At 43.0% G+C, this 24733-nt stretch overlaps 1 protein-coding gene across 2 annotated transcripts in view; it reads right to left on the bottom strand.

The window, feature by feature from the left end:
- Positions 1–6586: 6586 nt before the first annotated feature.
- Positions 6587–24733, bottom strand: part of FAM117B (family with sequence similarity 117 member B) — a 78092-nt gene continuing 59945 nt past the window's right edge. For both annotated transcript variants that reach the window (XM_044978514.1, XM_044978515.1), the window contains 2 exons: positions 21894–22014; positions 6587–10673 (listed from right to left, as the gene is read on the bottom strand). In XM_044978514.1, the coding sequence (XP_044834449.1) occupies positions 10358–10673; positions 21894–22014 (437 nt within the window). In that variant the 3' untranslated portion in view covers positions 6587–10357. The remainder of the gene's footprint in view (positions 10674–21893; positions 22015–24733) is intronic.

Raw genomic sequence — 24733 nt, 5'->3', positions numbered from 1 at the left:
GGGTTATATTGTCTATCGGCGAGCCTGTCTTGCTCACGCCACCCTGCGTCGGTACCGCAGAGCGGCACCGTTCCCGATCGCGGTCCCGCAGACGTTCTCGGTCCCATCACCAATCGAGGTCCCGATGCCGCTCGCAGTCTCGGCACCGTTCTCTATTTCGGTACCATTAGTACTCGCAGCACCGGTCAGCGTCCCGTTCGCTGGCCCGGTACACTCAGCACCGATCCCGATACCGCCCCAGGCACCGAGACTCCCGTAGCCACTCCTGAACTTCGAGCCTCGCGCTCTCGGTCGACCGCCCGGCACAGCTCCAGTGGCAGGTCCCGCTCTCGGTACCAGTATGTCTCCCGGTACCGATCCCCGGGGCCGCGTCGAGCGACGTCAGTTAGAGAAGGAGACTCTACCAAAGCCTCTTCAGCTCCTTCAGGGCCATCCAGCCACGCGTGCGGACACTTCATATGCACAGTACTCTGTTTTCCGATGTGCCCTCCAGAGTCTTCCAGGAGACCTATCAGTGGTCCTTCTAGTCACCTTGGGCATACTACCACGCCAGAGGCATACCAGTGCTCCCATCTTGCTCCGTTCCATCGGAGCTCTGGGTGCCAGAGGCGACAATTAGCCGTCCCCCTCCGACCAGTATGGAGCAAGCCCCGGTTCACCCACTGGGCTCCCAGATCCCACCGGATCAGGAGGTCGTCCAGGAGCGCGAGCCCACACAGGACCCGCTTGTCCCTGGCCTTTCTTCTTCCTCCTCCTCCCCAGATGAGGCGGGGGCAGGAACATACTCCTCGGGCCCTCCTCCGATTGGAACACAAGTGCATGGTATCATTCAGGGGGTACGAGTACCTATATGTACGTCTACCCCCCGCCCCCCGCTCCCTTGTCGTCCAGTCCCTTAATGGGACAGAACGCCATGGCCAGCAGGCACAAGCCCCTAAAATCTAAGGAGGCTAGGCGAATGGTCTTACTGGGCCGTAAGATGTACTCGGCGGGGGCCCTGCCACTTTGTGTAGCAAACTAGCAAGCCCTGCTTAGCCGCTACTATGGGTGATGCTGAGCAGATTTACAGAGTCGGTTCTTCAGAACTCCTGTCAAGAGTTCGATGCCCTCCTGGAACGAAGGAAGAAGCTGGCTAGAGCTTCCCTCCAGGCCTCGTTGGATGCAGCTGACTCCGCTGCCACGACTCTGGCCTCGGGTGTTGCCACGGGGCGCATTTCATGGCTCCAGTTATCGAGCCTTCCCTCGCAGCTGCTGCACACTATATAGGTCTTGCCCTTCAATGGCAAAGGCCTGTTCTCTAAAAAAAACTGGCCCTAGGCTACAAAGCCTAAAGGGCAGCAGGGTCACTTTGCGCTCTCTCTCGGCATGCACACGCCGGTGCTTCAGCACCGATCTTTCCGTCCCCAGCCTCACCGCTCTTACCCTGCGCCTAGACAAAGACAGGACTTTGCCAGCAGGCGTCGCTTACGCGGTCGTAGGCGTCAATCAGGACCCCAAAGGAGCCAAAATTAGGGTCCTTCTAACCACCAATGGGGCTAAAGCCTACCCATCCTCGTCCCTCTTAGGGACCCCTCTCACGAGCGATTCCTCTTGCAACAGGTGCGGACGCTCCTCTTCATCGGAGCTATACAGGAGGTACCTAAGGACGAAACCTAATCCCCTAGGCGAAGGGAGGTCTCAGACCTATCCTAGACCTGCGGGAACTCAACAAGTTCACGATGCAGATAAGTTCCGCATGGTACCCATGGGGACCGTCATCCCATCCTTGGATCCCGGAGACTGGTATGCCGCCCTCGATATGAAGGGCGCGTATTTTCACGTCGCCATTTCTCTTCCACACAGAAGGTACCCCCGGTTTGGGGCCTACCGTCGTTTCCAGTATACAGCCCTCCCGGTTGGCCTCTATACAGCCCAAGTGTATTCAAAGTGCATGGCTGTAGTCGCCGCCTCTCTTCGCCACCGTCGGATACACGTTCTCCGTATCTAGATGATTGGCTCATTCGAGGGACCATCGGGCCCAAGTTACCAGTCATGTGGGCATCGACACGGACCTATTCCTGTGTCTAGGCCTGATGATCAATAGAAAAATCCACTCTGATTCCCACACAGGGAATATAATTCATTGGGGCCATCCTGGACTCCAGTCTCGCCAGAGCCTGCTTACCTCAGCCTCGGTTTCATGCGCTGGTAACAATTGTACAAGGTCTACGGGCCTTCCCGACAACTTTGGCTCGCACTTGCCTAGGTTTCCTGAGTCACATGGCTGTCTGCACGTTTGTTTCCAAACATGCCAGGCTTCGCCTCCATCCACTTCAATCGTGGCTCACCTTGGTGTACCGCCCGGGCAGAGATAGCTTACTCATGGTCGTCTCGTTCCCCCCGAGCATCCTAGGCTCCCTTGACCGGGAGTCAGCGCCCTCCCTGGTGTATCCAGGGATGCTGTTCCATTCACCCCTCGGGGTCCCTCACGACAGACACCCCATCTCTCGGCTGGGTGCTCACCTGGGTCAGTTTCGCACTCACGGCCTTCGGACGGCTCAAGAGCTGGCCTTACACGTCAATGTCCGAGAGCTGAGAGCAGTCTGCCTTGCATACCAGGCGTTTCAGCTGGCGGATCGCCTCAGCAGATCCTTCCTGTCTCACAAGTGGTCGTTTCCTCCGGGCATTATCCATTCCGTTTTCTGGAAGTTGGACTTTCCCCACATAGCCCTCTTCGCTCTCGCGAGAACGAAAAGAGAGAGAAGTTCTCCTCATTCCAAGGCCTCTCCCCAGGCTCGGTCTTGGAGGGTTTTTCTGATGCCGTGGATGAGCCATCTGCTGTACGCTTTTCCATTGTTCCCGCTGGTTCACAGGGTCCTGCTAAAACTCCGCAGGGACAGAGCGCACCTGATCATGATCGCTCCAGCGTAACCCAGGCAGCACTGGTACACCAGGTTGCTACACCTGTCGATAGCCAACCCTATTCCCCTGCCTCTTTGCCTAGACCCCATGACGCGGGATCACGGCAAGCTTCACCACCCAGATTTGTAATCCCTGCACCTCACAGCATAGCTGCTGCGTGGCTAAACCGATCCGAGTTACGTTGTTCTGCCTCGGTTCTACAGGATTCTCCTGGGTGGTAGGCAATCTTCCACTCGGTTAACGTATCTGGCCAAGCGGAAGCGTTTCTCCTGCTGCTTCGAAACACGCGATGTTTCTCCCGCCGAGGTCCCGATCCATTCCATCTTGGACTACCTCTGGTCTCTCAAACAGCAGCGCGATCATCATTAAGGGTACACTTGGCAGCCATCTCTCCCTTCCACCCAGTGGAGAGTGGCCGCTCCGTATTCTTACACCTTGTGGTTTCTAGGTTCCTCAAGGGCTCGGAGCGTTTGTACCCCCCCCAGTTGGCCCCACCAAAACCTGGGTCTTCTACCTGGTTCTAACCAGTTATGACTGCCCCATTCGAGCCACTGACAACATGCTCGCTGTTATACCTGTCCCGGAAGACAGTTTTCCTCGTAGCCTTGCCATAGGCCAGACGAGTCTCCGAGCTTCAGGCTCTCACGATGGACCCACGCTATACTGTGTTCCTCAAGGACAAGGGCAGTTGTTACCACGTCCGACCTTCCTCCCTAAGGTGGTGTCGGCCTCTCATATCAACAGGAGATCTTCCTTCTGGTCTTCTTTCCGAAGCCACACTCATCGTAAGGAGAGCAACAATTGCCCTCCCTAGACGTCCGTAGGGCGTCCGCAATCTATATCGAGTGGACAAAGCCCTTTCGTAACGCCCCCAAATCTTCGTCATACTGGCATGCCGGTCGAAGGGCATACCTGTCTCCTCCTAGAGGATTTCATCTTCAATGACGTCGTGCATCTGCACCTCCTGTGTTTTGGCCCATGTTCCATAGAGCCACCTTACTGCACATTCCACCAGGGCTCAGGCTTCTCTGCTGCCTTCCTGGCTCACATACCCTTTCAGGGGATGTATCGTGCAACTACCTGGTCCTCGGTCCACACCTTGGCCTCATTGGTCCAAGAATCCAGAGCTGATGCAGCCTTTGGCTCAGCAGTTTTGCATTCTGCAACATCTAACTCCGACCCCACCGCCTACGTAAGGCTTGGGAATCACCTAACTGGAATGCATAGGAGCAATCACTCGAAGAAGAAAAGACGGTTACTCACCGTTGTAACTGTTGTTCTTCGAGATGTGTTGCTCCTATCCATTCCAGACCCTCCCTCCTTCCCCACTGTCGGAGTAGCCGGCAAGAAGGAACTGAGGGGTGGATGGGTCGGCAGGGGTATATATCCTGTGCCATAGTGGCGCCACTCCAGGGGGCGCCCAGCCGGCCCACCGAGTGTTGCTAGGGTAAAAATCTTCCGAAGAGCCGCGCACACCTAACTAGAATGGATAGGAGCAACACATCTCGAAGAACAACAGTTACAACGGTGAGTAACCGTCTTTTCTACTGTATCAGTACAATATATATGAGCATCTCCACAAATTATCACTGTAACAGAGGAAAGAAATGACAGTTAAAGTTAACATAGAAAATAAAATTGAAGGGGGAATTCAGTATCTTCTTACCGCTATCCTCCCAAATTACACAATTTAATAAAAAGCAAGCAGTTCACAAAGTGTAAAATCAAAATTATATTCTTAATTATCAATATACTGAGGATTCAGATTGGAAGAAGTGACTAAATAGGTTATTTCTGAAGCTGTGAATGCTTGCAGGATACATTTCCTATGAAGATCTGATTTGAAATGTTGACTGCAATTTTTGATTACCTTTCTGCAATTCAGCCCTACAAGAGCTGCTGCTTTACCAAACATCAATCCTTTAGCAAAGTTGAAGTTCACAAACCTATGTGCAAAAGACAAAATGAATCCAAGAAAGCAGTGTTTGAACCATTGGATGAAATATGGTTAATATTCTTTCCCCGTAACTATACACACAACCCAACATTTGCAAAAAAAGTGTGTCTGAATTAAATACCTAAATATACAGGCTGAGCACCCCCACATCCCATCTAAATCAATGGGAGCTGCAGGACCCTGCATTTTTAAAGTGCCCTGATTTTAGGTGCCTATGTACCCAGCTTTGAAAACTGTGACCATAATCTCATAAAAGCTCTTTAACAGTAATGACATTTAGCTCTTACATTGTGCTTTTTTATCCGTTTTGATTACGATGGATGATCCCTTTACTAACTTGAGCTTTATCAAAGAAAAACAGCTTTGGTCTGGAGAGTTCTCAGCTCCTGTTGAGTACAATAAGTGTGAAGGGCCCCTTGACTTCAGGACTGGATGAAGAGGCCCTGGTCCTCTAGTAACAATCATTTTGGGTGCCTATGGCCAGGCCCTTTATTTTTGGTCACTGATTGTTTATTGTGAGGGCAATAATTAAATGAAAACAAAGAATAAATGAACAACAACACACAAGCCCTGTTTTGGAGATATTTATTGAAAATGTGTGAATAAATTCTGGGTGGGTAGGACAAGTCTGAACGTTTGTTCAAGAAGAAATTTCTAGCAGACATAAGTCTCACATCAATCTATAAAAATAGAGGAAAAAGGCCCCAAACAATACTAATATGTGCATTAAGAGACAGAAGTGGATCAAAATACCTGTGGGTACCCAAATATTATTGGTCTTTGCAACTACATGTTACACATTTTATTTCCATGCAGTTTACCAGATCAGATTTTTTCCCCCTAAAGTTTATGTGGAAAAGATGACTGGTCTTCAGCAAGAGAGAAAATAAATCAGAAAGGGTAAAACCTTTTTGATACCACTGGCAGTGAACTGATGTGTGGAAGTCACACCACATTATTTCAGAGATGGTGGAGAAGAAAAAAAAAAAGGGTACTCTTGTAAGGGACTTTTGCATGACCATTTATTTGCCACCGATGACACCAATAGCAAAGCTAAGTAAATCCTGAGATTGGGGAAAGGCTAATGGATGTCCCTAGTTGTTAATTTTTCTCATTACCAAAATTTATTTTTTAATTTCTCATAACTCCTTGCTTGAAAAGCTTTCTTGGCAACTTTAACCCATTGGGAAAAGGAATTAAAAGTGGTAAATTGAGGCATAAGGACTGAGAAATGCTATCCTTGCCATAGGCCTAAAATTCACCAGCACTATGTTTTTTCATGTGTTTGCTAACAGGTGTATAATGTTCATAATATTTTAACTTCCCCAGATACTACAAGGATGAGGGATATGTAAGTGCCTATCTATATAGGTCCCCTATTTTCCCCAATAGAATCAACTTCTACAGTACTCTCCAATAATTTCAATGTTTTGAGATTGGTAAACCATAATTTAAAGTAAACTAAAAGAATAGCCTTGAGAGTAAATATCCTTAACTGCTGTTGGCTTTATCAAAAACAACGAGGAGCACTTGTGGCACCTTGGAGACTAACAAATGTATTTGGGAATATGCTTTCGTGGGCTAAAACCCACTTCATCAGATGCATGGAGTGGAAAATACAGTCGGAAGATATCTATAACAGTACATGAAAAGTACATTTTTTCATGTACTGTTATAGATATCTTCCGACTGTATTTTCCACTCCATGCAGCTGATGAAGTGGGTTTTAGCCCACGAAAGCTTATGCCCAAATAAATGTGTTAGTCTCCAAGGTGCCACAAGTGCTCCTCGTTGTTTTTGCTGATACAGACTAACACGGCTACCACTTTGAAACTTGTTGGCTTTATGGAAATAGTATTTTCTGTATTTTCCATCCTTTCTTCTTTACTGGGGTCGCATGGATGAAAACAGGATTTTTCTTAAAAGTTAATACTCCTGGCATGTCATTCTTTTTTCTCTGACATCCCATTAAACTGTGATGTCACACATGGGATTATGGCATCAGGTGAGGAATAAGCAGCAGAAGCAAATGAAAATGTAATAAGATCCTATTATCCTGTGCCTTGAGTAAAGAAGGAAGAAAAATATTCTAATAGCTGCAACTGCCAACCTAGAGCTGTATTACTACTACTACAATGGCACAGGCCTTTTATACTCTAAAGACAGTCCAATGTCTGTGGAGTTCATAAGCTCTCTAATGTCGGTAGAAAATAAGGCCTACATTTTCAAGTGTTCACTAACTTTGGATGCTTCACATTTGGGATGTCCAGTTTAGGATACTAAGGGCCTGATTTTCAGTGATGGTAAGCACTGAACCACCCACTGCTTTGAACTGTAGTTGGGAGTACTCAACACCTCAGAAAAACAAGTCTTAGGTGTATCAAGTTGTGAACCCATGTAAATCGTCACTGGACAATTTTTGACTAAATAATTAAGAATTAGAGAATTCAAAAAGGTAGCTAGCCTTGTGCACTAGTTTTCACTGGGGATAGGTATGTCACAACTAATTTGACGTCTTTATGTCATACCATATTTGAGATATGTATGGAACACCCCCCCATTTTCAAGACATTAAAAACCAATACACTATTCTAAGATCCATGTCTTTAAAAAGACCTATAAAACTTTACCAAATACCTCTGTTCTGGAACAAGAAAGAACATGAAAAAATTAAGGCTAAAGAATTTTTTTTGCAAAGTTTATCTTCAAATAGAAGCCATCTTACCACCTTAATATGAGTCATTGCTGTGGCATGTTCAAAAAAATTTAACATTAAAAAACGTCTAATTCAGTATTGGGGTTTTTCAACTTTTATAAAAAAACTAGAATTTACATTTGGTTCCTAGGGGAGTAGCCCACTATTTTATATAGTACATTGTCTCATCATGCACTTCTATGTGAACTAACCAAATGAGGGGGTAATGTTCAACTATTACAATGATGGATACTCCAGAAAAATCTAAGAGAGGAGATCCCATTTCCTATTTCAAAATATTCACTATGTTGAACAAAGACATAAGAATGCATTTGGACGGACGACTGTTAACCCCAAGACTAAAAGTTTTATTACATGCTGACTTTAGCCCTTTGGTACTTAACTATCCAGTTAAGATCTCCTGATAAGCACCATGCTGTTTGGCATTAATGGCAGAAGCACTTTACCTGTTACTATGAAAGAAGTAGAAATTAGTTTGGATGCCATACAAAAAGCCCCTTTGCCTAAGTATTCCCATCTTCCACAAAGCCAAAAATATCAGATTTTGTCCAAACCCCAACGCTGTCTAAACAAGCTACCATGATTTTTAAATTTTTTAGAAAGGAGACCTCTCTTAGGCGTCCATAGAATTTACTAGTAATGTCCCATTTATTCCTAAAATGGTAATCTTTTATAATGTAGCTTTGACCTACTAACCACTATCTTATCAAACTCTCCTCTCCTCCAAGTTTATTGGTGTGGACCAAATATGTTCATTCGTGACCAAGTTCTCTTACTCACATGAGAAATCCCACTGATTTCAATGGGAATGAGTAAAGTGAGCAGGATTTGGTCCTCAATTTGTTAAGTAATTTAACAGATCTAATAACCCCATAAATAACCACAATGGACTAAGTGGTGAAATTTGGTTATTAGGTAACTTTAAAAAGGGTGCTCATTATACCACAAATGCAGCACTTATGTAGGCTGGTGCATTTTACAGTTATTCTTTTAGTAGATTTATTGCTATATGTTATTATGTGGGATTTATAGGAACTACCCAATGTGCATCATAAGTACGTAGAAACTATCAGCTGCTAAGACACACAAGTATTTTTCCTGCCTCAGGTGTCTGCAACCAAATTCTCACTGTGTTACACAAAGAACAAAACTATTACATTTGTGATATGGTTCTTAAAAAGATGTAATTACAAACAGGTGTGTGATTATGCAGCTGATCCATGGGAGTTGTTTGTATGTAAGTCAATGAGAGCTGCACATATGCAGTGGGTGACTATTCAGACCCAGAGACTATACATTAAGCCACCACCCCAAAACAGGGATTCTGTCAACTGATTTTTGTAACTTGAAGATACTTTGGTATCAAAGCAGCTGCAGATGTTTGGACTGTGATATTTATCTAAAGGCAAGAAGTGCATTTCAGTACTCTGGGAGAAACCTTACTGCAGTCCCTGAACAAGCTCTCTTTGAACATCCCTCCCCATTTTCATTTTTTATTTCAACAGTCAAAGAACCACAGAGGCATACAGGAAACTGGTAACAGCTGCAAACCAGAACCAGGTATCAACATATCTTCTCTCTGACACACTCGACAATGTTGCTAGTCAAAAAGGGAGAACATATCTGTTGCTGTTGACTGCTGTGTAACAAATACCATGCCTAACAAACTACTACCCTCAACACACCCACAAAACAGCATTATGACAAAGACGAGGAATCATGCATAGCCATCTCAGTATCATGTGGCTAGGGTCTATAGTACAGTGGTCAGCCACAACAGAGTGAATTTTGTGCCAAAAACTGATGCATGATTCAGACTGAATTACACAAGTAACCAAGAGATCTCTCAAGAGTCAAGTGGCAGGTTTTGTTTTTGTTTGTTTGTTTGGGTAGAGGCAAGGAAGAGACTTTTTTTAACCCAAACAAAAGTTCTATGGAAAAGTGATTACACTACTGGGACAAGTGCTCTAAAATGCTATTTTCTGCCCATGTAATTAAATGTACACAGGAATTCTATCTAGGGAGTAGGAGTTCAAGAACAATGTGGTTTACCAAAGCACAAACCTCTGATATCAAAAACAAATGCACATAACATACTAATATTGTTTTCTCTTTCCTTTTGTTTTACATTTTGTATGCATTAATTGATTTGCTTTTGTTGGGGGTAGGAACTGTTGAACAAGGTCACATGATGAAGACTGCTAAAGTATTTCAACAATCCTTTGGTCCCAGCAGCTGGAAAACAGCTGAGAAAAAACGTACCACCCAAAGAAGGGAAAACAGTGGCTATGAAAGTGTCTTTTGAACATCCCGCTCTGTATCAGAAAATGCAAACTTGTTATAAAATATTCATTTTCATACAAAAGATGGGTCTTGCAGTGCCATATGGTTACCCCTCCCTCTGTAAGTTACAGTGGTTGCTGGCATCAGCTGTCTCTCAGAATTTTTGCTGTTGCTGAAAAAGTCTAAAGGATACAAAGCATCACAATAACTGATCCTTCCAATGGCAAAGAATTAGTAACAGTCTGTCTTATCAGAGCTTGGAAAAAAAATGCAGGTGAGAAACTGAACGTGAGTCTTCACAAGCAGAGAACAGCACTGCTTCATCTGCTGCTTCCTCCTACATTTCTCAGCATGCTACCAATATTGTCATGGAGATCAGGAGAATATGACTATGACAATGTCATGAGCTGTTAAAATGAACAGGTGTGACCGCACAATTAGTTTAAACAAGGTCTTCCTAGCAGTCTCTCCAGAACAATGCCTGCACAAATGGAGACTCATCACTCAGCTTCTTCGATATGTCCTGATTGCTGGAGTATAGAGGTCTGTGGTATTACTGTACTTGTTCCACGAGAGATCCGGTCTTGCTCAGTGTTTGCAGACAGGGAGGCCATGGCAATGGGCTGTAACAAATTAGGTGTCATGCCAGAGGAGACAGTCAGGCTATGAGTAGTGCCTTTGAGTGTAAGATCCGGTGTGGGAAGAAGCGGCTTGAGAATACTGACAAGGCAGAAAGCAGAGCCACTTTTAGGAATGAAATTCACTTTGTTCTTGTCAGGACAGTAGAAGGCTGGAATTTCATGCAATGGCTTTGGCCTGCAAATAAAACACAAAACAAAATGGTTTAAATTCAACACAGAAAAATCAGATTCACTTTCTGGCAGAAAAGCATAGACTATCTTTAAAAGGTGACCTGTGCATACTGTGACAAAAAAATCAACATATTTAGAATAATTTGCAGCATGCCCATACAGCAAGAGTAACAGCATTCATCATATAACTGACAGCATTTGTGACTTGGAGAAGAACTGAAGATCAAACACTTACATCCCACCTTGCAGACCTACTGTCTCCTGATTCCCAAGATGCACTATGGTATAACTATGGAAGTCTGCTCTAGACTACATCAGGCTTAAGAAGTGTGGTTCTACTCTGAAAAGTAATTCTGTTCAGAAGACATTGTGGGTTTCCATGTGTTGTTTCTCAGACTCTGAATCAACTCTGCCTTTTTTAGAGATAGATTTTTTTTCTAACTGCCAGTCCTGCAAACTGCTCCTAGGTACTGAAATGAAAAATCAAGCTGCGTTCTGATTTTTGCATCACTGTTACTATAGATTCTACCAACAAAAGTCAGCTCAGTTCAACCCAACTGAGCCCCAGGTCATCTGCAAATGTTACACATTTGTAATGGAAAGTAAATTACAGCCCCCAAACTAGTTAATTCTTGCTGATGTAGGAACCAAAACAGAGCACAATTTACTCCTCCTTAGGCTGTGTTGGTGTAAAGTAGGAGTAAAAAGTAGTTAAAGCTTATATTTTTTACACTAAAGTTAGCGGATAGGACACTGACATACACAGAGAAGTGGTATTGAGTAAGAAAGTGCCCATCGACTTTCCAAAGCAAAACCACATTTGGAACAAAAGTTTGTAACCGATACAAGGAACCAGAGGTATAACTGCAAAAAAAACAAAAAAAACATTTGGGAGCTTGTTGAAGAGTATTCAGAGGAATAGCATCTTTAACTATAAACATATCCATTTCGACTCCCACTACTACCCTTCCTGATGTTTCCCCAATTCTCATCCTGGTTTCCCTTCCAGAATACTATTTCTTTATTCCCATCTGGATACAGTGAGGAGGAAGGAAAGTGATGACATGGAGGTGGTAGCTGCATAACAGCATCACCAGCAGGGAGAAAAGACCAAACACTGCAGTTTTACCTGATGCCTCATTTGTCAACACGTGTGTTCACCAGGACTCAGCTGGCAAAGGGTGTGGCATGGTTGTGGTGAAAGGAGAAAAGCAGCAGCTGGGAGAAGTCTATAGCATTGTTTCCCCCTACAATGCATCAGCAGCGCTGTGTATGCATGTGCACAGAAAAGCACTAAGAGGAAGGAAAATGTGTGCGCGCAGGTGGAGGGGAACTATGTCCCTTTTATCCCTGTCACGTTGTGCCTATGCATATGATGCAAACTAAGTCCAATTTAGATTTTACAAAATCATGGTATTGTTAAATACACACATTATGGTATATTTTTCTTATAGGACAGCCTCTCCATGGCTGCTAGTACACAGCCATAAAGGAAGATGTCCAATGGGAGTACAGTCCCTGAGGGAGCCATGCTGTTGGGTGCAAATGTTGTTGGTGGAAGATAATACCACAGGGGGCCAGCCTTCCTCAGAGCGCCATGATGCGCAAAGCTGATGGCAGAATTCCCCTGGACTCTGGGTTTGGGAATTTAAACCTTCTGCCTTGTCTAAACTCTCCTCCTTCTGCAACTGAGGGTACTGATAGAAGGAAATTACGGTGAATTTTGAAGTTTTCTGGACCCCCAGTCATCCTTCTATGGGTTTGACTGCAGGAGGGTACAATATGGTCCTATATTATGTACAGAATACACCTCTTACTCTTGCTATTCAAGATATTCCTTATATAACTAAATTTATTTGCAGGTCATCTTAAAAAGGATAAAGGTCATAATTTGAAAGGTAGATTCTGGATTGATGATTTCTGCATGTAGTGTCATGTCAGAGCTTCAATAGCATACAATTTCAGAATCAGGAGTGTTTAAAGCTTTAAATCCTCCCTTCTGTATAACTCTATATAATTTGGAGACCATATGCAGCCTACACTGCACTACATGCACTACAATATATATTAAGTGTCCTTCTACATGGAGCAGAATCCTGGAAAAATAATAAGTCTGTCCACTGCAATTTGAACAGCTTTCAATATATGGTAACTCCTCACTTAACAGATAGATATATGGAGATATGCCTATATCTCATAGAGCTGGAAGGGACCCCGAAAGGTCATCGAGTCCAGCCCCCTGCCTTCAGTAGCAGGACCAACTACTGATTTTTGCCCCAGATCCCTAAGTGGCCCCCTCAAGGATTGAACTCACAACCCTGGGTTTAGCAGGCCAAAGCTCAAACCACTGAGTTATCCCTCCTCCCCCGGTAACGTAACTACAACTGAAAAATGCGACTTTATGTGAAACGATGTTAAGCGAATCCAATTTCCCCATAAGAATTAATGTAAATTGGGGGGGGGGGTTAAGTCCCAGAGAAATTTTTTTCACCAGACGAAAGACCTTATATACATATACAGTATAAGTTTTAAACAACTTTAAACAAACAGTTTAATATTGTATGCAGCAATGAATGACTGTGAAGCTTGGCTGGAGTAAGAGGATGGAATATTTCCCAGGGAATGCCTTGCTGCCAAATGATGGACTAGCACTTGGCTGAGCCCTCAAAGGTTAATACGCTGCTAATGTAGCCTCACACTCTACAAGGCAGCATGGACTGAGGCAGGAGGGAGGAAACACAATATATTCAGGGCAGTCACTGCAAACACTTCCCTGCAAAAACTGAACATGATGATGAGCCCACACTATCCAGCTGGAGCGCACCCCTCCCTCCTCCTGACAGCACATGCACGGCTACACAGGTGCTGGGGTGTGTGTGCATGAGTGAGAGAGATGTGCATTTTCTCTTTAAGTATGCTGACCCCACTTGAAGTGTGTTGCCCTTTTAAGCAGATCAGCCAGTTCAGACAGGAAGCAACAGCTTCCAGCAAGCTCCCTCCTTTCTGTCCCTGAGCCCTATCCCCTCCTCCACTTTGTGGAGAGGGGTTACAGAGCGGCGGTCGGTCGGGGGGAGGGGGGACAGGAGCGGCCCAAGCTAAAGGCGTACTCCATAGCACAATATTGGCTGAGGTGACATTACTACATCCAAACACAGAAGACATGGAAAAATGGGCCCAAGATGATATGCACCTAATAGTGCAGGAAAAATTATGACGACGACTGATATGTACAATGCCCTATCTCTCAGAGGGTGAATTATTGATTCCTGTACATATTTCTTTCACAATGCTCCTATGACCTAAGCTATTCTTTTCTCTAACACATTGTCCCATATACAACAAAAACAGGTTCAGATCAGGGACTCTGAAGTACTTTTCTTCTATACTGGAAAATGACTGTCAAAACCAAAACTTCTTATTCAAGTAATTAAGTGACACACAAGTTTTACTACTTCTTACTCTGGATAGTACTGCAGAGTTAACAAAGAATGAGCTGGATTCTATTCTGACTCTTGCATCCTAAGGCAGAGCTGTTAACTAGTGGTGGCATTTTCCAAAAGCATCTAAGTGACAGGAGCACAAGTCAAAATTAAAGAGAGTAGGACTCATGCTCCTAAATCACTTAGACTCTTTTGAAAATACCAGTCTAACTCCCAAAACACAGGGCCAGATCCTACCCTTAGTTACCCTTTGAAACATCCGTGGATAGAACAGGATTGAACAGGGGTAACTGAGGATATAATTTAGTCTGTTGAGCCTTCATTGGTGGTCATGCTGCACAACATAGAAAAACAGAGTTTAACTTTCAAACCCCACGTTGAGTTTGCAGGGCTGGCCATTAAACACATCTTTATACCTGTAAAATGAGCAAATATGATCTGGAAATCACTGACAAACATGGTATCAATGATGCTATTTGTACTAAGTCATTTTTCAGAGCAGAACTAATACATTAGTGTACCAAATTTATCCTCAAGTTATTTACTGTCTGCTACCCTTTCCTGCCTCTTAAGGCAATGATGCAGCCTGATACTCATATTTAGACTAACCATCCCTAGATCATACATCTATCTCTAGGGATGGTGGTTTTTCTCCCTAGAGATCTCTTTTCTCTGCCCTATTATTCTCTATAAAATGGACATTATAATAAAGTGGAGTCCGCTTGACAGTGAAACCTCCCACTGTCTCACTGTTCATGTCAGCCTTCTGTCAGATTCACTGGCGTAGCTGCCCAGCAGCTCCCTCAGGTGCACTTTCAGGAGGGGGTTACAAGAATTGGATTAAAATACTGGGGTCCATCAATGACACTGAGACTGCCCTGAAAAAAAAAAATCAGTCTAGTGCAATGGTTCTCAAACTTTTGTAGTGGTGATCTCTTTCACACAGCAAGCCTCTGAGTGCGACCCCCCCTTATATATATATATATAATTAAAAAATGTTTTTAATTTAACATCATTATAAATGTTGGAGGTGAAGTGGGATTTGGGGTGGAGGCTGACAGCTCGCGAGGCCCCATGTAATAACCTCACGACCCCCAGTTTGAGAACCCCTGGCCTAGTGATTGCAGGCACTCTATTTTTTACATTGTGCCTCATACTGTAGCACAACAGCGGCATGCGGCTTAGCTGTGTAACTAGACACCTTACGTTACTGCTTCAACTATTATTATACACTCATTTGCTCCTCAAAACTACAAACCAAGAACCCAACCCTGTAAAGATTTACATACCATCTTAACTTCAAGTTAATAGGACCAATCATATAATTACAAATTAAGCTTGTGTGTACTTTTGGGTTGGCAATTTGCAGATGGCCAATTAGTCAATTTACAAGCCAGACATTTAAAAAAACAGATTATATTTTAAGTAAAGGATGAGGTGATAGGCAACCAATGGAGATAACCTTTCTTGGCTGAGAAAGTCTGGGAATTAAGCCTGGCAATGATGTGATTCACTGCATATCACTGCACTGAGGCATTAATTTGACCCTTTTAGGAAGATTTCCACAACTTGTCATTGTATTTTTTTCTTTGAGTAAACGCTGGCCTAATGTATCAGCATCACAGAAGACAAAGGAGGAAGACTTTCTAAAATGAGTGTCACTTTGTGTCCTACTCTCTGAAATGGGTGTTATGTACCATTTGGCCTGATTTTCAGAATGCTGAGCATTCACAGCTCCCATTGACTTTAGTGGAAATGATGGATGTTCAGTATCTCTGAAAGTCAAACATTTATATTAATGCTTTCATCTGAGACATTTGAAGCATTTCTCTTTAGGAACTGTCACCCACCTATTAGACCTGCACTTGGTAACAGACTAAAAAGTCTGGATGTAATCCTCAGTCCAGTACTTTGAAATCTGTAGTCTTTCATTCTCCAAGTCTAATTTCTTCTTGAGTTGGAGCCGCTTGAAAAGCTACATAGTTTTTGAACTAACCGACAACTGAATTATCCTCAGAGATTAGAGTTCTGAGGAAATAATATGCTCAGTCCCTAAAGACCTTCCCTCCTCTTCAAGTTGAAAATAAAAAGCAACATTATTTCAATATTACTCTTACAATGTATTATTTGTGTTCCTACATCTTAAATAGTTTTAACCAGTAGTCAGACCTTATGGCAAAGTTACAAGTTTATTCCAGCATTTTCAATTAAACCTTATTTTTAGGTGATTCAAACTTTCCTAAAAGAAGCCTCCATATGGTACTCCTGGGGGAATTCTGTGCCACTGCACAATGCAAATTGTTGCAGAAATTAATGTTCTGCGTGCAGAATTTCCTTTCCCCCACAGAAATGGGTTGCAGTGCTACTAGCCACCACTAGGGGCCGCTGGGCCCAGCAGAGCCCAGCTCACACCTAGAAGACACTGCTGGGGCAGACGGAGCTAGAGGGTTCCCGGCAGCTGCAGTTCCCAGCATGCTCTGAGGGAAGGAGATGGTGGTTAGCAGGAAACTCCAGATCTCTGGTCTCTCAGAGGGCGGGTGTCTGGGCTGGGGGGTCCTGCGGGTGGGCTCTGGGGGCTAGCCGTGACTGGGCTCTGAGGGGTAGGGGGTTAAGGTGTATTGGCTGGGCGGCCCCCCCCAGCTGGGCTCTGGGGGGGAGGGGACAGAGAAACAGGAACTGGGTTATCATAGGGGTTTCTTTAACTCTGTACTCCTGGGGGGAAATTTTGTGTCTCTCTGCATTGTTACAGACATACTTGCTGACAGGTATTTTGAAATAAATTACCAAAATAATTGAAACTGGCATGATTATGTAGTGTTATTTTGACAAATAAAATTTGCAAAATTTTAAAATATTGTGTGCAGAATTTATATTTCTGGCACAGAAGTTCCCCAGGAGTAATATGGAAACTACATCTACAGGTGCCTGTCATAAGAGCAATTATTTTTTCTTAACAGACTATTCTTTTCTTTGCAGAGAAACAGAAAACAATTTTTACTGATTCTACAAATTACAAATACAAAAAGAGAGGGGCAGGAAGTCACATGAATTGGAATTTTTATGGGAGCTAAGCCAGTTTGTAAAATGTACCTCAGGACCTTTAATGACTACATGTGGTCAGGGTTTTGTTTCATCTAAAAGACAACTCCTCCAGTAGCCAAGTCCCCCTAGCAGTAAACAGAGCACTAGTTCTGTGCCAACTCAGAGCCAAAATCGGACTCCCTTAGTAGATGCTTAGGATTGTAGAGGACACAAAGAGCCTCTCTCACACATCTGCAGATCTTCTCTAAAGACCAGTCACAATTCCACTCTCTGTGCTCAAAGGAGCAGAGCGACTGCTCCCTCTGTGTCCTCCATGCGAGATAAGACACCCCCAACAGGGGTGGGGAGCAGTCACTGCCCCACTGGCTCTGCACTGGCCCATGAAGAGAAACCAGACGCTCCAGGGAGAGCAAGTAGCACTAGCCTAGTGGACTGTGTTGCCTGTAAGTTCCTCCTTCTCCCAGTGTACGCACCAGTGAGCACAGGGAGGGATCACGTCTCCCCGAGACAATTCCTTTAGGACTCTCCCTTGGGACAATGGATATCCACATTGTCTGTCCACTTTCGTCAGTGCCTGTCAGGAACAATGTGGTCCTTCAAGAGAAAAGTGCCACCCACTGACTCACCAAGGGACCAATCCAAAGCCTACTGAAGTCAATGGAAAAAAAGACACTCATTGACTTCACTGGGCTCTGAATAAGGCTTTTGCTCCTTTTCCTCTAACACACATTTTTCTTGGACAGAAAAACTCCATGTGCTGAATTTAATTATACATAGTTTATAAGATCTAATGAGATAATAGCCAAGGTGGTATATATAAAATCAAACCAATTCACACTCACCCTATTTAGGCACTGACTTACAACTGTTTAAAATATTCCCACCATTCTGTAACTAGCTTGGGAATATTGCTGAACTCTCTATATACATTATCATCGGCTACTGTACACTTTTGTCAGTTATAAAAGTCCTGTAAGCCTCAAGGGTGTATTTTTTTTTGCACAAATTATGATAATTTACATAAGAGTAAATGTATCAATAGATTATCCTATGCTAAATTTTCATTTTTTTTCATCAGAAATAAGGAAGTACATATAGCCAGTTTTCCTAACCCTCTAGTGCTATAAGTTGTCTTTTATACGTTATTTTGGCGTAACATTTTCTGCTGGGAAGAACGATTGCTGACATGAAGAGTTTTTTTTGTTTTTTTTTAAAACATATCTTTCTAGATTTTTCCAACTGTTTTACTTATTATTTCCATAATTATTTTAAACAGTAGTAAATATACTAAATAGTAATTATTGAGAGAGAATTCACCCTCTCAGACCGAGGTCAGCTTGTTAAACAAGTTGCCAAGACTTCAAAAAAAAACAAACAAGGTGGAGGTCCACACGCAAAAACTGTGTATGTACCTAGTTGTATACAGAAGTCAACTGGGTATTATTTGTGCATGCACTTATTATGAGAGTGCAGTTACCCCATTTGTATGCACAACAGACAGGTTTTCCACAACTAACTGTAGATTCCTTCATATGTATGTATTCTCTGCCTCCCCCGTGTATTGCAGATGGACCTCATCACCTTTCCAAAACACTTTGGCTCTCAGTGTTTTCTTCCAGTTTAACTACTGCATTTTTCTACTGACTCCGGTCATCAAAACTCTAGGCACTAATGCAGAATAAGCTTTAGAAAACGCAGGCTCCTACAGCCAAATGGTTACATTAGCTCCCCAGCCCTGAACCACAAGCATCTGCTCATTTTTTCCTTTAACTTCTCCTCCCCTCAAAAGGCTCAACTTTGCAGTGACCTTTTCTCTACCAAATGAGACTCTCTTCAGAGCCCATCAGTGCTGTTGCTTGATGTTTTTTGGCAGCCTCTCTGGTTGATACAAGGAACTCTCCCTCCTCCCAGGGACTGAGCAGACAGCCTTCACAGCACCATCCTGTTTTATTTACCCAAGTACAAGGGAATGTTGATCTTCCAGTACCACTGGACCAGATCGCAAAAATAAGTCTCACTTTCCCAATATACCTAATTTCAGTTTGGAAGAGGTGTGTCTTAAGCCATTATGAACAATTCTGAATATTGGCATCAAAGCACCTATTGCAATTTTTTCCACTCAGTCAAAACATATCCCTTTGATATTATCAATAGGAAATGGTTACTTACTATAACCATGGTTCTTTGAGATGAAGATGTGTATTCCACTTTGGCTCCAGTGTGCTGAGCGCACAGACACCTCAGAAATTCATCTAGCAGTATCCATAGAGGGACGGTGCTCACACCTCGTGGCCGTAACTCCTGCTCTGGCTACATGAGATGGCGTTCCACCACGACCCTCCCGCAGTTCCTTTGCGCTGAAGGCCCAGAAACAAGATTCTGATGCAGAGGGTACGTTATGAAATACGACTGTGGTTCTTTGAAATGTGACGCAGATGTGTAACCGTTTCTTCTTTTTCAAACAGATGCAGACATTTATTCCACTTAGGTGACTGACAAGCATTACCTCCCATCCCCAGGAGGCAGGGCTCGGTGTTTAGATAGACAAGGACTGCAGGACCGCCCTACCAAAGTTTGCATCCACCGTGGAAGATGTAGTTATAGTGTAATGGTTTGTGAATGTACGTATTGATAACCACAGAGCAGCCCTGGAAATGTCCAATATGGAAATATCCCTGAGGAACGCTCCAGACATTGCTTGTGCGTTCGTGGAATGAGCTCACGCCAGCTGAGGGGGCATAGCCAAAGCTATCTCATATGCCGTTTTGAAGCAGGATGTTTCCATTTGGAGATCGTCTGCAAAGAGACTTGATCTTTTATGTTGCTTTGCTTCACTTATTCGTGTCTCATGCATGAAATGCTTTAAGTCCTGTCCAGATAAAAGGCTAGGCATCACCTGACATCTAAGGTATGGAGATGCTGCTTCTCCGGAGATGTATGTGACTTAGGGAAAAAAAAACCCACATGTAAATATCCTGCCTGGTTCAAATGTAACTCAGAGACCACTTTAGACAAAAGTTTGGGGTCTGGTCATGAAGTCACTTCGTGTTTGGAGAATTGTGTACAAGGAGGCTCTGCCATCAGAGCCTGCAACTCTCATGCACTCCTTGTGGATGTTATCGCTACCAGGAAAGCAGTTTTTTGACACAAGAGTGGAAAGGGACAAAATGCTAGGGGCCTGAACGGAGGACTTGTCTGAAAATTGTCGATCAGCAGAAATGCTCTTAATGTCATGGAATCTAACAGGGCATCAATGGTCTTCATTTTTTGAATGGGAGCCAAGGCTGACTTTCTGCTGCGTATGGTGAGTTTCAGATGGTCGAGCAAGCACAGTGTAGTGTAGTGTTTGCCATGAGCAAGAACACCCTCTCCGGATCTGCCCTCAGTAACCAGTCATCCAGATATGGGAAGACGTGAATTCTCTTCTTGCTGAGATACACCATAACAATGACCATGCATCTGGTAAAAACCCAGGGAAGTAAGGCTGAATGGAAATGCGGTGTACTGAAAGCGGTGTTTGATCACAACAAACCAAAAAAACCTTTGTGGCTTGGCAAAATCGCCACATGAAAGTAGGCATCCTGAAGGTCCAGAGCAGCAAACCAGTCGTTCTGAGACAATGCAAGGATAGTTGATAGAGTGACCATTTGGAACCTCATGCACCTCATACATTTGTTGAGGCTGAGTTCCCAAGGATTGTGAAAGTGGGCCAGCCTGTCCCCAAACTGAGGAGATGAGTAGGGGGGAAGCAACCACTGGAACAATGCTTCAGACCAAGGAATCAAAATGGGCATTTGGAGAGTGCAGTGGGAGGGCGTATGGATTGACCAAACCCTGAGCCCACTTTCTTCTGTGGAATCTGTCCCTATTTCTGGGGTAGTCCTGTTACCTCGGAAGATGGAAAGGCTGTCCAAACATGCACAGTGGACAATACTACTGCTGCTGAATATGGTAGTGGTGCCTCTGCACTGTTGGCATGTACACCAAGGACCACAAGGTAGCCCTGGAGTCCTTGAAGGAGTGTGGCATTTCGTCAGTTTTGTCCTAGAACAGCGTTTGGTCATCAAAGGGAAAATCCTCAATGGCTTGCTGGAGGATTAGGCTTTAGGTACTGAGAAGCCATATGAATCTGGAGCCACAAGTCTCTCTCCCTTCTAGGGTGGGGTGCAAACCATAGCAAACCTCACACTAGGATACTGAGTGGGTCTCCATCAGACACAAAAGGCACCGAATATGGAGATCAGTCTCCGGTATGAATGACTGGCAAGAGGGGGCAACACTTGAAGTCCTTAGAGGGCTAAGGACCTCCCATGGTCCCAATGAGAGCCAAAGACTCCCTTGGTAAGGGCAGGCAATGTATGCAGCACTATTCCCTGCTACTCTATACTAACCTACTATACAAGAGAATAAGCAGCTAGAGTAAGGGAAGAACTAGCCCGCAGACACAAAGGCAAGTTCCATTCACAGCGAAGGAAGTGAAGTGGATGGGGCAGGATGATCTCTCATGCACCACCCCAACGTACACAGCTTTTCAAGACAATCCCATAGCTCGATGCCAGGAGCACCATAGGACAACAAAGAGGCCTTTGTAGAAGTAGTAATGTTAACAGTAGTAGTAGTATTAATAGTTAAGAGACTGTTTGAGGAGCAGTTTCTGTGCCAGACACTGAACTAAATTAACTGATGTCAGATCTGCCTGAATGATAAATTATATATTTCTTATGAACTGAAGAACTACTTACAAACTTTCTTCAAAGACTTTCACCTTCTCGCAGCCCTCAGGAGGTTCACGCTTGAACATGTAGCTGTTATTGGGTTTTGGCGAGGTAGCATATTTGGGCAAGGGAGAGTTGTTCCCATTCTCTGTGTGAAAAGAATATCAAATTACTCAAATATACCAAAATATTTAAAATGAACCCACTTATTTTAAAAGAAAGACAAACAAATCCAAACTGACTTTGTTACCAACATTACAAAGTTAAATAAAGAGTTTTCCCATTCCCCGTTACCCATGTTCTATGGAACATTTTTCTCCTCCACCTGTAGATGGACTTCTTCATATATCACAACTCTCAACCTCCCCCCTCCCACAACTCCTTTATATTCTTTTGAGACCCCTGTATATGCTCCACAGCACTCCACTTTTACAATCCCTCATCTGAATCTTAATCACAACCTATCCAGCCAAGATGACGGGACAGGTCTCATTTGAGGTCTATCAGCAATGCACCTTAAATCAGGACAGGTTGCTGCTGAATTGTGTTAAAACTTTTTAAATCACACATTCCTTGAACACTATTTATATAATTTTTTCAATCTTTTTCTTTGTAACAAACAAAACAAATTCTAGATTGTCAACATACAGAACAAGTACTATAGATCCAAAACAAAACCAAAATATTTACACAACTTTTAGATTGCCATATGTTAACTGCAATATTCCCAACACAGAGATTTTTGTGGCACATATCAAAAACAACAAAAAATTAAAGAAAAAAAGATTAATGAAATTAAAAGGAAGAGGGAAAATGGACCATGTGGATTCATGCCTTTCATCCAGTCCTCCTTTAGTCAAGCAGTTCTAGGAAATTGTCCCCAACAGACTCAGATTTTAAGGCTGTGCTGTCTTTAATCACATTTTTCATCTGCCGATCTCAAAATGTTTTTTAAAGCTGGATAATTGTTAGCAGCCCCATTTTTACAGATTAGGAAAAAGGTTAGGTGACTTGCCCAACATCACATAATGAGTCAATGGCGGAGCCACCAAGAGAACTCAGGTATTCTGATTGCTTTAATAAAGCATCTACTGAACTACATTGCGTCTCCTACTTCCTGTTGCTGAATAAGCAAGATAATGTATAATCGGCCAAGTTTTGGAAGAGTGGCTATTTTAACAGGTCTACACTTTAAAAAGGTGACTTGATTTGGGGTGCCCAACATGGACCACTTTAAAGGAGTCTGATATTCAGAAAGTGCTAAGCACTTTCCTTGTAAAGGCGGGAGGCAAGATCCCTTATAAGTGTTTCAAGTTGGGGAACATAAAATTGACGTACCCTAAAAATCACTAATCACTTTTGAAAGTTTAGGTTAATAATATCTGTTAAGATGGCTTACCTGAAATCCAATTTTAGTTAGTGTAATGTTTATATAGCACCTAGTTACCAGAATCTCTTGCCAGGTAGTTTACAAATAAAAGGAAAGGAAAAAGAGTAATTTCCCCCTCTTTTAAAAGGTTTATCTTTTATTTTATTATAAGCAGAACTCAATTCTACTAAATAAAATCTGTCATTCATATCACTTATGTCCAGTGATAGCAAACCTTTAGCTAGTGATAAGATATTTTAATAAGCACAGTATTAAAAATCCAGTAACCTTTGGAAAAAAATTATGAAAATATTCTAGATACACCTCTACCCCAATATAACGCGACCCGATAACACAAATTTGGATATAATGTGGTAAAGCAGTGCTCTGGGGAGTGGAGGGGGTGGGGCTGCGCAGTCCAGTGGATCAAAGCAAGTTCGATATAACGCAGTTTCACCTATAACACAGTAAAATTTTTTGGCTCCCGAGGACGTTATATCGAGGTAGAGGTATAGTAAGCTTTATAATTTTTAATTACTAGTAACATCTATATAAAAACGAGACCTTTGCTTATTAAGAATTAAAGTATGCTGTTTTATTCATCTTGCAAAATCAATGGGAGATTGCAAATGTTGGCCTGATATAGCAGGTCTGTCTGATTAGGCCATCACAATTAGTTACCCTAGAGATACAAACCAAGTCTTCGAGTGAAGACTAAGCAGCAGCAAGAGATGAACTCTTATTAAACAAAAATCCTTTTACTGTTACCACCTAAATGTTCCTAGTAACCAAAGAGAAATTAAATATAGCAATGCTAGGGGGTGCATGTAACAGGCAAGTGTGTTTTTTTTACTATTAGCCATTTACTACTTTCTAACTGGAGGTTTAGACATACAGAATATTCAACAATGCACAATTCTCCCATTAAAGGTCATGTTTTATATGATAGGATATGATAAAATGGCTATTAATAGCATGTTCTCCTGGAATTTATTTTAAGGTACAACTAGAACAGAGACAAATTCCCATATTAAGACAGGATTTTCCTTATAAGTAAAGGAACCCTATATGCTTTTATTCTCAGTCTATAAAACACAAGAAAAAAGGAATGGGCTACAGAGACCCCTGTCAGTGAGTTAATTTAAGTAAGGTTTTTATAAGCACTATTTTCAGTCTCAGATAAAGACATATCAAAATATAAGTCGCTAAACCTACTACAGAATTTATGAAAATATTTGTCATGATGTTGCCATCAAAAAGTAACCTTATATAATGGGCTAATTTAGAAAAGTCAGTAAATTGACAGGTGCCATGGCAAGTTCCATTTATACTACTTCCATCTTGATGTTTATCAGTCACTGGTTTATTAAACTTTTAGAGGAGTTTGGGTAGTGTTTTTCACTGTTGTCCATAGGCAGTCTTTTCTTCACTGTTTATGAACACAAATCATCCGAGTGCTCTGGCAATTTTTTAGAAATATGTGTATAGTAAGAATGGC

Source organism: Mauremys mutica, chromosome 10 (genome assembly GCF_020497125.1).
Source record: "Mauremys mutica isolate MM-2020 ecotype Southern chromosome 10, ASM2049712v1, whole genome shotgun sequence".
NCBI classification, from domain to species: domain Eukaryota; kingdom Metazoa; phylum Chordata; order Testudines; family Geoemydidae; genus Mauremys; species Mauremys mutica.
Note: the sequence above shows the minus strand (reverse complement) of the source record. Positions and strands in the feature narration are given on the sequence as shown.